General features: G+C 46.7%; 1 protein-coding gene across 2 annotated transcripts in view; it reads left to right on the forward strand.

Annotated features, from left to right (window-relative positions):
• Positions 1 to 5,129: 5,129 nt before the first annotated feature.
• The window catches only part of SYN1 (synapsin I), a 109,334-nt gene continuing 101,438 nt past the window's right edge, over positions 5,130 to 13,025 (forward strand). Inside the window, exon 1 of one of the 2 annotated variants that reach the window (XM_081895222.1) lies at positions 5,130 to 6,103. In XM_081895222.1, coding sequence (XP_081751348.1) covers positions 5,754 to 6,103 — 350 coding nt within the window. In that variant the 5' untranslated portion in view covers positions 5,130 to 5,753. The remainder of the gene's footprint in view (positions 6,104 to 13,025) is intronic. The other variant, XM_081895223.1, reaches the window with a different exon arrangement.

A 13,025-nucleotide genomic window follows, 5' to 3' on the forward strand; every position in this document is an offset into this window, starting at 1 on the left:
GGAGACCCTTTGTCACAGTTCTAGTTAGGTCTGCAGCCTACTTATTCAATAGCAAAAAGAGAAAATAAGATGTAATCCTCCCTCCCTCCGAATTATTTTGGTAGAGAATGTTTGACACCGAGGGCTTTAATTTATATTTGATGTATTTGAGCTTAGTCCAGTTTCAGCAAATGTTGAAAGGGAGATGTGAGTCATCATGGCTAGATGCACAGGCATCTTTGCTACATATTGCCATCACCAGTGTCACATTAACTGGCCTTTTTTGGGTGGGAGAGGGATGTGTTAAACATCTTCATAAAATTTATATATGGATCCTGGCCATTTCCCTGTACTTCAGATCCAATAATAATTTGAAGTGGGGGCCAAAGCAGTCAATGCCCCCCAATCCTCTCTTCTCTTTCTGTAAAGATTTACAGATCTCAAAGTTGCACAGGTGAACCTGGGATCTGGATGCTGAGAGGAAATAATTGGCTAGAACACTAATCTGCTATCTTGGCAACTCAACATTTAAACCCCCTCTGAACATGCAAAGAGCACCAACCTCACCTTGATTCATTACATTAGTCGTGAGGCTTGTATGGAGAAAAAGGATAGTATTTATTGAGTCAAAGTGTACTGGATCATCTTAGATGTGGGGGAGTTAAAAGTGTCTTTGCAGCTGCTGTTTTGAGAAGGAGCAAGGAAGTCGTTGGCATCTGTCTGTCTTAAGAGACAATGAAGAGGGCCTCCAGGGTGAAGTCAAACTGCTGTGTTAGCAGCATTGAAGTGACCTCCCCGGGGCACAAGCCTTGGCTGCCCGTATGACAAGACTCACTTCTCAGCCTTGCTGATGTGGCTCAAAGGAAAGCAGAGCAATAGGTCTGGCCCCACTCAGCTGCGGGAGTTTCCAAAAGGAGGCATACAAGGTGCCACCCAACCCTCTCAGGGACTCCGCTCTGGATTTGTGTGGCGGTTACTCCATGGAGTTTCCTTCTCTTGAAGATATACCACAAAGCATCCGGGGTTTAGGACCAGAGTTTTCCTTCTTCTAGATGGGCTCCCTTCCCAGATTGAGGAGCCCCATCTGCCCCTCACTTCCCTCCACAGCAGGAGTCAGCAAACTTTTTCAGCAGGGGGCCGGTCCACTGTCCCTCAGACCTTGTGGGGGGCCAGACTATATTTTTTTTGGGGGGAATGAACGAATTCCTATGCCCCACAAATAACCCAGAGATACATTTTAAATAAAAGGACACAGTCTACCCATGTAAAAACACGCTGATTCCCGGACCGTCCGTGGGTGGATTGAGAAGGTGATTGGGCCGGATCCAGCTCCTGGGCCTTAGTTTGCCTAGCCATGCTCCACAGCATATGCAGGGTAGAGCATAACTGTAAGGTTCAATCAGCACCATGGACAAAGGCCCAGCATTTTCAGCACTATGGATAGCACACCCATCGTGATAAATATTGCCTGGTCAAACCTAATGCCATTGTCCTGCCTCCAGTGCTGAGTGGCGGCTGGTGCCCATTGGAATTGCTAAAGTGGAAGGCTGGGAGGCCAACAGCAGGTGGAGCCAGGCTGAGTCAACTAATTCTAGTTTCTCCCCCAACCTCCTCCCTGCTGTGATCTACAAGGGCAAGACTGAGACTAAGGAGGAGGAAGCCAGCGGGAAATGTCAACCCTTAGTGAGTAGGAAGGCAGGCAGGCAGGCAGGCAGGTGGGGCAGGCTGAGGGCAGGCTGAGCTTAGTGGAGCAGTGCTCTAGTTGCCCTCTGCCCGCCCGCACTTAGGGCATTATGAGTTCCAGGGACGTGATGGGCTTGTTTAAGCCCTTTCATTCACCCCCTCCCCATTTCTGGCACTTAGGAGAGAAGGGGCAGCTTTAGTATCAAGTTGTCTCCAGTGGGAATTTTGTATAATGATACAGCCAAGCCACAGGAGAAACTTTATAAAGCATTCACCTTTTCAGCATTCTGTCCTTACAAAGATTCTAGTCATCATAGCATCAAGATGCTTTTTTCTGAAATTTGATCTACCTGGAAAGGGGTAAAATCTGGACACATTTCAGAAGCTGTTGATAAATAATGGCTGTGTTGCAGCTTCAAATATTGTTTTCTGGTGCAGCTGTCCCCTGCTTCCTACCATTTTTGGGGGCCCTCAAACTGTGGCGTCATACCAGACTTTTAAGCAGTATGATACCACTTCAAAAAGTCATGGCTCCCTCCTCCCAGTTATGAGAGCTGTCATTTGTTAAAGGCACTGAAAGTTATTCAGAGACACCTCTTCCCCTCCCAGACCTACAGTCTGCAGAATTCCCTGGAAAGGATTGATTGTTAAATCAGTTTCAGCACTGTAGCTCTGGGAGGGGAATAGGAATCGCCTAACAACTCTCAGCACCCTTAACAAACTACAGAATGCTTTTGAGGAAGGCTTGACTTTTAAAAGTGACATCATAGTGCTTTAAACATTTGGTGTGAATGTGGCCTAAATCTTTATTTTCTCCTTTAGTAGGTTGGAGTTGCCAGGTTCAAGGGTACTGCAAAGGTTCTCTTTGTGTTGGCTTGGTGAACATCTGTGTGTATTCTTAATATTATAAAGTCTCAAAGGTTTCATTTGCAATAGGTTATCTACATAAAGGCACATTTATTTATATTCTTGCTATGGTTGTTCAGCACATGATCACTGCCAGATTAAAGCTTCCCAGATGGAGCCTGATTCCCAAAAGAAAAATGGCCCTTGCCAGAGTGAGCAGGCAGCAGCTGCAGAAGACAGAAGATGTGGGAAGGGAAGTTGTTGCAGATGGATGTGTGTTTGTGAAATGCTGCTTTGTGTGTTTTTCCTGTGAATTGCTGCTGCAGGTATTCATATGTGAAGTGGTTTTGCCAATGTTTGTGTCACCATTTTTTACTTTTTTCATTAAGGCTTTTAAGCTGCAACCCTAATCCTGTTTATTTGGGAGTATACCCCTTAAATTCAATAGGATTTACTTTTGAGTAAATTGCATTATCCTGTAAAGCACTATGTGCACACACAGAGGCAAAGCTTAATGCCCTGGCTGCTACTTTAACAGGCCAGTTCTTGACATGTTTACTTAGAAGTAACCCCATCTATATTCAGTGGGGCTTACTCTCAGGTGAGGTACATAGGAGGCTGCATTTTATTTGTTATCTGCTCAGGATCATTCAGCTTCCTCAAGGAAATCCTCAGACTACAGCTGTGTGCTTGTATAGTTCCATATGAAATGATGCTGCATGTAAAGTGCTTCTGCTTGTGTGTTTTATTTATTGTTTTTTAATTTTTTTAAAATGTATACCCCAGCTCATTTTAAAATAAAAAATAACAACTGTAATAAAATCTATAACAGTTTTCCCATTCCTATCAAAATTCTCAGCAACAAATCTCAAAAGAGACCCCCAAAACTAAAACATTAGATGTAACTCAGCAGAAGCGGGGGGAACCCAGTTAGTCAAAAACCTTTTAAAACGTTTCTACTAACAATGCTGTGATGGGGCCTGAGGCTTCTCCTTCCCCTACAGAAAGAATTCTAGCCCTGTTTACTGTCTGCCATACCTTATGGCTGTGCTATGCATTCATTTTCCTTACACATTTGCTCTTTAATTTTTTTAAAAAATTATTTAAATATATGCAGTTTTAACCCTGCATACTTAACCTCTTCAGTTTGTGTTGGGAAGCCAGGGAGAGAAACCATCTGAATGCCTCATGATCATCTTCTTGCCTGAAGAGTGTGTCTGCCTCTGCTTTTGCAGCATGGGGCCATGCTGGAAAGCCCCTGCTAATCACAGGTCCCTCTTGTTATGTGAGCCTGAGATAAACTAGATACCTGTACAGTCTTTAAGGTTAAAAGCTTAATAGAAGGCACCATTATTTCTTTTTCCTAATGTTGGTCTGCAAAGCACTGATAGAGCCATGTAAGCAACATACAAACAAATAACCAAGGGCCATGAACCTTTTTTCCTTCTACCCCTGTGGACCAGGCAGAGGGCCTTCTTGGTAGTGGCGCCCACTCTGTGGAATGCCCTCCCATCAGATATCAAGGAAATAAACAACTACCTGACTTTTAGAAAACACCTGAAGGTGTTTTTAATGTTTGATGTTTTATTGTGTTTTTAATATTTTATTGGGAGCCACCCAGAGTGGCTGGGGAAACCCAGCCAGATGGGTAGGGTATAAATTATTATTATTATTATTATTATTATTATTATTGGTTTGGTTTTTTCTTTTTGCTTGGTGGTCTGCACCTTTCCCTTCTCTGCTTATTTTCATAGCTCTGTAGGTAAATTGTTATTTATTTATTTTACAGATTGATAAACTGCTTAAGAACACAAGATGAGTCTTCTGGATCAGGCCAATGGCCCAATCAGTCCATGGCATCCTGTTCTCACGGGGTCCACCGGATGCCTGTGGGAAGCCTGCCGGCTGGGCATGGATGCAGCAACAGCGCTTGGCTCACAGATGCTTCCCAGGCACTGATATTCAGGGGCAGAATGCCAGAAGCTGCTGGAGTGGCATTTGATAAGCTAAAATAGGATTAAATGCAAACAATCAAACTACCTCAAGAAACAACCAATGCCATTTCTACAATTCTACAATTAAAAGTCCACATAATGGCCGAGTCACACTTCAAGCAGGTAGGAAACAGACCTCCCATTTCTCTGCTTTCTCAGAGTCCTGGGTGGTGGTTGGCTGTCTGTCTCTGGCCCCTTCATTGAAGGATCAAAATATGGGCAAGAGGGAAGTTCCCGCCTCTCCCTGTGACTGTATCCCATTCCCTGCAGCCCTCAAGGGAGGCTTTCCACTTATTCCATTGATACATCCTACAGTGCAGTGCAACCAGTGGGAATATAAATCAGCTTTGGGATTTCTTTGCCACCAGCTTCGTGACATCATCGACACTGGCACCATGACGTCAACCTCAGCATTAAGGGCAGTGGCACCACCAGCATCAATTCCACCGGAGTGCACAGCATCATCAGCATCCTTCTGCCTCTGTCCCTGCATCTCCGCTGTTGGGTACCGGGCCGTACCATTCACACTCGCCAGGAAGGGGGGCGGAGGAGAGAGCAGCCGAGCTCCTCCCCTTCTCCCGTCGCCTAATGGTCCACCCCGGGATTCGCTTCGCAGAGGCCAGGCGCTACCACTGCAGCCGCAGAGGGGGGAAGGGAAGCATTTGGGCGAGTCCACGCGCAGGAGAGCCGCTTAACTGGGCAGGGCTGGTTGCTGAGGCTCACAGAAGGACTTGGGTGGAGCCGCGCCGGGCTGGCTGCTCCTTTCTCTCGAGCGATCTCCCGCTCCCAAAGCGCAGGGGAACAAGGGCACCCATCTTTCCCTATAGATCCTTTCCCCAGGAGGCAGGCGCGCCGAGAAAGCGCCTTGGAGGACCCTTTCCCGGCTAGAGAGAAAGAGATCATTCCTGCAAATCCCTTCAGAAGCAAAGGATCCCAGAGGGCTAAAAGGAAAAGAGCAGCCTCATCTTCCCTGCAGGAGACAGATCTGCTGCAGGGAGGGAGCCTCTCCCCGTTAGTCGCCCCCCCCCCCTGAGAAATCCCTGGCAGGCTGGTCGTTCTCTGGATCCTCCTTTAGCTGGGCAACCCCCGAGATCTCCGCAGCAGCCGTCCGGGGGTGGGGGTGGTGGGGATCCCACCTGGAAGGCTTAGCAAACCCCACCCCACCCAGAGACGCAGCGCTCGAGGGGGTCCCCTCCCTAGGAGTCCCCCTGCCCCCCCGCCGACCCCCTGCGACCCCCTCCCGGCGCCAACATGAATTACCTGCGCAGGCGTCTCTCGGACAGCAACTTCATGGCCAACCTGCCCAACGGCTACATGACGGACCTGCAGCGCCCGCAGCCCCCTCCGCCGCCCCCCAGCGCCACCTCGCCCTCGCCCGGCAGCGTCTCGCCCGCCGAAAGGCCGCCGTCGGCCCCCAGCCCGGGCGCGGGCAGCAGCGGCGGGGCCGGGGGCTTCTTCTCCTCCCTCTCCAACGCCGTGAAGCAGACGACCGCGGCGGCGGCGGCCACCTTCAGCGAGCAGGTCGGGGGGGTCGCCGGCTCCGGAGGGTCCTCGGGGCGCAGCAAAGTGCTGCTGGTGGTGGATGAGCCAGGGACAGACTGGTAAGGAGCTGGCAAGGGGAGATGGGGAAGCCGCCCCTCCCGCCCCGCTTATCCCTCCATCCATCCATCCATCCACCCTTCCTTCCTCCTTCTGCCTGAAGGAGACAAAGGATTAGCTACTCCCCCCCCCCCATCACCGCTCCCAGTTCTCCAGAGGGGGTCAACCATCTCTATTATTTCTCCCCTCCCCCAGCCTTGGCCACTTCGAGTGTCTGGGCACCAAGATGTGGCAGATGCTTCCTCCAGGCCGGCTCCCCCCCACCCCACTGTCTCCACACTGCGTGGCACCTTTGTGAGAAGCGTAGGGCAAGCTGGCAAGCTGGCAGCTGCTCTTCAGCCCAGTCCTGGCTAACCTGGTGCCCTCCAGGTGTTTCAGGCTGCGGCTTCCATTGGTCCCAGCCAGCGCTGCCCAAACATCTGGAGGGCACCAGGTGGGAAAGCTTCTTAAACCCTGCCGTTCCCCCCTGTTCTTTTGTCACGGCAGGCAGCTCCTTATCATGCATGCACTGCAGTGCCTCTCTTCATTCCCGCCAGTGTTCTCACTTTTGCAGGCTCCCACCTTCCTCTAGAGTTCACCCACCCATCCCTCTTCCACCTCTTCATCCGACCTGTCATTCCATCCCCAAATCCATTCCCCCTCAGCTATTGCATCACCCCTCACTTTCTCTTCTTATTTTCGCTTTGCACTTTTCTGTTGCCGCATGCCCCATCTGTGTCTGTGCTGAGCATGCCCCATCTGTGTCTGTGCTGAGTATCTATTGCCCGTCTGACAGGGCTGTGAGAGGTGACAAAGAAAGGGATAGAGGGACGGAGGTGTCAGACAGCAGGTGGACCTTGATGGCCACCAGGCTATGACCCCTTTGGCCTGCACCAGAGGTGAACTCAGCCCAGGATCATTGTAGACCATGTTTTCATTAAGAGGAGGAAAGGGGAGAGATTTCCAGGTGAAACAGGTTGGTGTGTGTTGAAGTTGTGGGAAAGAAATGGTGCTTAGTTTTCCTAACACAAACGGTTTACCAAAAGAAAAGAAAAGAAAAGAAAAGAAAAGAAAAGAGGGGATGGACAACCAGCATTTGTCTTGCAGCCTCAACCTGTATCAGGCTGAGAAGTCAAAAATGCCAGCTGGGTGACGAGTGCCAATTTGGCTGCCCTCCCAGTCTGCATCTTGGGTTGGCTGGCCTTGCTAAGGTATGGAGGAGGTCTGAATAATTGAACAGGAATTTCAGGGAGTTATCTGTGCAAAATGGAAGATGCTTCTTTCTGTGTCTGCCTTTCCCCCTCCCCAGGCTCATGGAAGATGAAGGGGAAGGGGAACTGTCTGGGTTCATCCTTCAGCTTTTTAGTGAAACAATTTTGCACTTCCCCAAGGAGACTCCCTTAGGGAATGATCACAACCAAAAGCCAGGATTGTTCTTAAGGCTGCATGGTCTAATTTTGTTCCAAGTCTCCAGAGAATGTGTGACTCTCTGGTTTGACACACCAGTCAGACCCAGTCCCTCCAGACTCACCTTCCTGCCCCCACCATGCCTTCACCCAGATTCTCCTCCCTTCAGAGGCTACAGCACAAGCACCAGTTGTCTCCTGGCTCTCCCAGAGCCTACACTTGTCCTCTGCCTTCTTTCCCCCCAAGCTTCCGGCTTCCTTGGCTGGGTGACCTTCTCTACCCACAGCTGTTGGGCCACTCTGTCCAGTTTTCCAGAAGCCAACATGAAGAGAAGGTTCCATTTACCTGTGGTTTCTATACAGGGACTCTGAGACCCACCAGCTAGGGCGCACAAGCCTATGAAGGCATCAGTCCCTTGAGCATTGCTTCCTGTGCCAAAATCCCAGGCTGGACAACAGCTGGGGACAGGCATGTTATATGGCATGGAGCTAAATCATGCCTAGCTTCCTGTGCTAGGCATCCCCCGAGAGCCTTCTCTCACCTGCCCCTGATTTCTCTATCAGAGCAGCATTACAGGGTGAGAATGGACTCTGTGAACTCTCCCAAGGGAATCATGATTTTTAGAGGTTATGATAACCAAGAAGGGCTAGTTGAACAAGACTGATGGGTAAGAAGATGGAGAACTCAATGCTTCCCTTATGAATGGGATCAGTCCTTGTGCATGGAATTGGATCAGATGAAATGAGCACATGCACACATAATGTAAAATAAATAGGGATTTTAAACTAGAAAATACAGCACCACTGCTGAGCTTTGGAATTGAATGCCCCAGAATATGCTAATGGTCAACTGTATAACTGGATTAGAAAATGAGCTAGACAAATTGATGGCAGGCAGGAATATTAGGACAGCACCAGTTTGTAGAATTGTGTTTTGTTTTTGTTTTAATGTGGGGAAATCAACACAAGTGGGCTGAGTCAGGACCTGCAAGCTCAGTCCATTTCAGAGAATTCAGGAGGATTGCCAGTGCGCCATAATCCCCTGGAGGGAGGAAAGGAAAAAGCCAATTCATTGTGACTTCACCATTAGTTAAACAATGGTTTTGTGAATGATGATCTAATTAACCTGTAGAATGGGTGTAAACTGAAGGAGTGTAAGCTGTTTTATATACCTCCTTTATAACACCTGATACTGTCAACTGTCCATAACAGGATACTGGCTAAAATAGATAATTGGTTGTCATGACATACTAAGCCTTAGGATACAGTACATCAGTAACTATGTTATACTAAAGCAGGGGTGCCCAAACTTTTTTCAAAGAGGGCCAGATTTGATGAAGTGAATATGTGTGAGGGCCGACCAAAGTTGCTGAGCTTTTTTTAAGGACATATACTGCCATGGGGGCTGGATTGGGCCCCCAAAACGAGCTGTACCAAAGCAAGGGGCTTGCACTAGATGAGCCAGGCTCCTTTCCACCTCTACACTTCTATGATTCTATGAATTCTACCAGTTTCTCATGCAGCATGTTTATGTCCCAGTGGCCCACAGGAAGCTGCATTTCCCAAGATTGTTCATGGTTTCCCAGCCCTTTCATGCCTTTGAGTTATACATTGGGTGTTATTCATAAACAGAGGAAGACCTTCTGGAAAAGAAATATATATATTTCTGGCAGCTGTGGGGCTACTCTGGTCTGCAACCTCAATGGTTTTCAGTCCTCCATCATCCCTGCAGTTGCCAGACAGAGCAGGTGCCGGCCTTGCTGCCTCTTCCTCATTGTTATGGACTGTTCATGTTTCAAGTGGAATTTGCTGCCAAGGAGTGTGGTGGAGTCTCCTTCTTTGGAGGTCTTTAAGCAGAGGCTTGACAACCATATGTCAGGAGTGCTCTGATGGTATTTCCTGCTTGGCAGGGGGTTGGACTCGATGGCCCTTGTGGTCTCTTCCAACTCTAGGATTCTATGATTCCATGATTCAAGAGCTCTGCCTGTAATTAATAGGCAGAGTTATGGGCAGAGTTTGCTCCTGTTCTCCGTGTGTTTGTGTGAAGGCAGCATTGGATGTGCAGATTAACTCAAAACAGTCCTTCACTTTCAAACACTTGAGGGAAAAGGGGGCATCTGTTTGTAAGCAACAAAGAGTGACTGCAAGCATGCGCCTTACCAGAAAAATAATAATGAACTGAATAAGGAAAGCTGTGTTATCAGTGTTGTTGTTGTTGTTGTTGTTGTTGTTGTTGTTGTTAACACCTCCCACTGCAAAAATAGACTCCTAAGCACTTAAAAAAACTAGCATAAAGTATAAAAAACTAGTTACACGGAAAATTAAAATGTAAAGAACCATAATTTAAAACAGTGCTTTTTTTTGTTAAAAACAAAACAAAATCATAAGGTGCTGGTACTCATATTTTGATAAACCTGCAGTGGGTGCCAACACCCAATGGTTGCCATGAACAGCAAAAGGAAAAAAGGAAAAAAGGAAAGAAAAAGAGGTGGCTGAGTACTATCACACATAAAAATAATTGATTTAAATACAAAACAAAATCTGATCCAAAACACCCACCCACCTCACTCACACACGAAAACAAAGATCACCACAGCCAACCACAAGCAAACAATCACACCCTAGGCCAACCCCAACCTCTCTCACCACCAAAGGAACACAAGTAAACAACACAAGCAACGCTGACACCAAACTCTACATACATTAAACATAATAGAAACACCGCCACCCGACCCCACCCCCATCCATCTTCCCTCTCTCCACCCCCTTTCTTTTTTCTTTCTTTTTTCTTCTCCCCCTAATGCCTCAACAAATGAAACAGATTTGTAAAAACGCTACGTGGAAGAAGAAAAAAAAAATATGAGGCACTACACTCCTGTAAAACAAGAAAATCCTTAATAAAAAATATTTAAAAAAAAAATACAAAACAAAATAATCGTGTTAAAACATCAAGCTATAGATCCATAAATTAAAATAAATTAAAATTAAAGCATACCTGTTAAAACAATTCAGCAATTGAAACAGGAAACTTGGGTTGAGACATCAAAGGAATGCCTGCGTAAACCGGTGTGTCTTCAGAGGCCAACAGAATGCCAATACAGATGGCGGTTAGCTCTAATAACTATTGACCAATGGAGACCTACCTGGGTTCCAGCTTGATCAATCTCTGCCACTTTTTAGTCACCTCACCATCATGGCTATGGCAGAGCCCCATTTCCTTCTGTGTCAGAGAAGGACACTGTGGCTTGGGCACACACACATTCCTAGGTGGTTCAGTAGGCAAGCTCCCAATCTCAGGCCATGTGGTTTCTCTGTTCAAGCTCTACATCCCAGGCACAGGCAAAGGAAGTCTTGTTAGAAAAACATTGGTGACCTTAGGGGAGTCGTGGTGCATCCCTGCAGAGCTGATTGCAGGGGGCTCCTTAATTCACACTTCTTTTTAGTGGATTGGGTTTTACCAGTATGTCTTTCTCTGGTGGGGCACCATGACACAGTCTCTGTTGATAAGATTGCTCTGGGTGCAATTCTGAAGTAACCAGGCTTACTGTTGGTGTACATTTGGTCTATATGCAGGTGCTTCTTTGACTCTTTGAATTTATACCTGCAGGCCCTGGTGGAATGACATTAAAACCATGGTTTATGTGAACCCTGCCCAGTGGCTTAATCATTTGCTGAAGCTATCCTTTTGTTATTCATAACCTTGGCTTGTTTTAACTATGGCTTGGCATTATCTGTGAACCCAACACCAACCCACCCTAGGTCCTTGCCTACAAAGGCATGAAGCAGAAGCAGTTGGAAAAGAAAAGAAATGTTGGAGATACAAGCCAAGGTTTATTTGATCATCTGTGGGACAACTTGTGGTTAAGGCAAGGCTGAAATAAACCAAGGGGAACAATTGGCAAGATTCTGTGCAAACACAATGTACAAACCATTTTAAAATCTTGGCTTCAGTGAGAGAGTTTTTAAGCATATTTTTAACCATTTGACTTCCAAGAAGGAGGATTTAGTATCCTGCTACAAGTCCCTTAAGCAAAACTGCTGATTTATATATTACCAGATCATCCTTTTATTAATAGCCTCTAGTAGCCATTTGATTTCCTGCCTGGCTCTATCTCACTTATGACTGGCCTTCACTCACCTGTGATATATCAGGTTTGGGTATCTGTGTTTTGTGATTGCCTGTGCATGGCAGAATATGCTGCTACACTCAGCTACCCCCTTTGTTCTCATGGTATAGTCTCTCCCACTCGCTCTTTCACTCCACCCCTGCTCCTTCTGTTCCCAATTGGCACAGGCCCCCCAAACCCATCACTCCAGCATTGCATGGTCCATGTGCCAGTTGCCATCCGGAGGTTTTGGGCATGAGGATGCCAGCCCTTGTGTGGTTGCAGTATGTGTGAAGGTGCATGAGATTTGAGGAATCTCACTTAGACAGAGGTCAGGATACTCAATAGGGAAGAATGTAAACATGCATGCCAGTTAAGTTTATTATGTGAATTAGCAAGATGTGATTTCTGCAGCCTGAAAGTATCAAATCCCAGGCTGCCAATGTTGAGGATAGTCACAGTAGGCCAATTGGCCATCTGCTGTGAATTTGCATCTCTCTCCCCCCCCTCCCTCTCTCTCTCTCTCTCCTATCTATATCTATCTATCTATCTATCATCTATCTATCTATCATCTATCTATCTATCTATCTATCTATCTATCTATCTATCTATCTATCTATCTATCATCTATCTATCATCTATCTATCATCTATCATCATCTATCCTGCAAGCAAATAGCATAGAAATTCCAAACTTCTGAGTAGTTAATCAGTTACCTCCTTTATACAAATGTAACCTACAGAATTCAGTGCTGCAAGATGGAGTGGATGATGGCATTTGGCTCAACAAAAGGATGAGACAGATCCATGGGGTTGGGTGGGAATATGTTTATCCACAGCAACTAGCCATGGTCAGGAAATGGAGACCCCATGTACAGAGGCAGTATACCTGTATAATATCAGATAACAGTGATCAAGAATAGGGGAAGGCTATTGCCTTTAACTCCTGCCTATGAGGTTCTCAGATACAGATTGCTGGCTGTTATTGGAAAACAAAATGCTGGCCAAAATGGGATTTTCATCTGATTTGTTCTAATATTCCTAATGACATACATGTCACATTTTCCCCCATTTGACATGATTGAATTTGGTGGACAATTGCGCAAATACTTCTTAAGGTAAGAAGCCCTCAATAAAAGGAAAGAGTCCTTAATAAAAAGCACAGAGTAGCATTCTCTCTTGTTGGAATGACTGGTTCTTGTAGAGCCTCTCTGGGTCTCTGAGGCCGGCTGGTTAACAGGGTGACTCAGAAACACCCCAATGGTATCACCAGGGTTATTATAATAGCACAGCAAGTTAAGTGCCTAGGCTTACATTCAGCTCCCAGCAGAATTGAGGCTGGCTAATGTGGCCGATGTGCATGCTGGGGAAATGAGCTACAAATATATTTCCCTTCTAGGGACCTCTTATGCAAGCAAGGAAGGGGGCTGAAGA

The sequence above is a fragment of the Podarcis melisellensis genome (genome assembly GCF_964234715.1).
Source record: "Podarcis melisellensis genome assembly, chromosome: 17".
Classification (NCBI taxonomy): Eukaryota; Metazoa; Chordata; class Lepidosauria; order Squamata; family Lacertidae; genus Podarcis; species Podarcis melisellensis.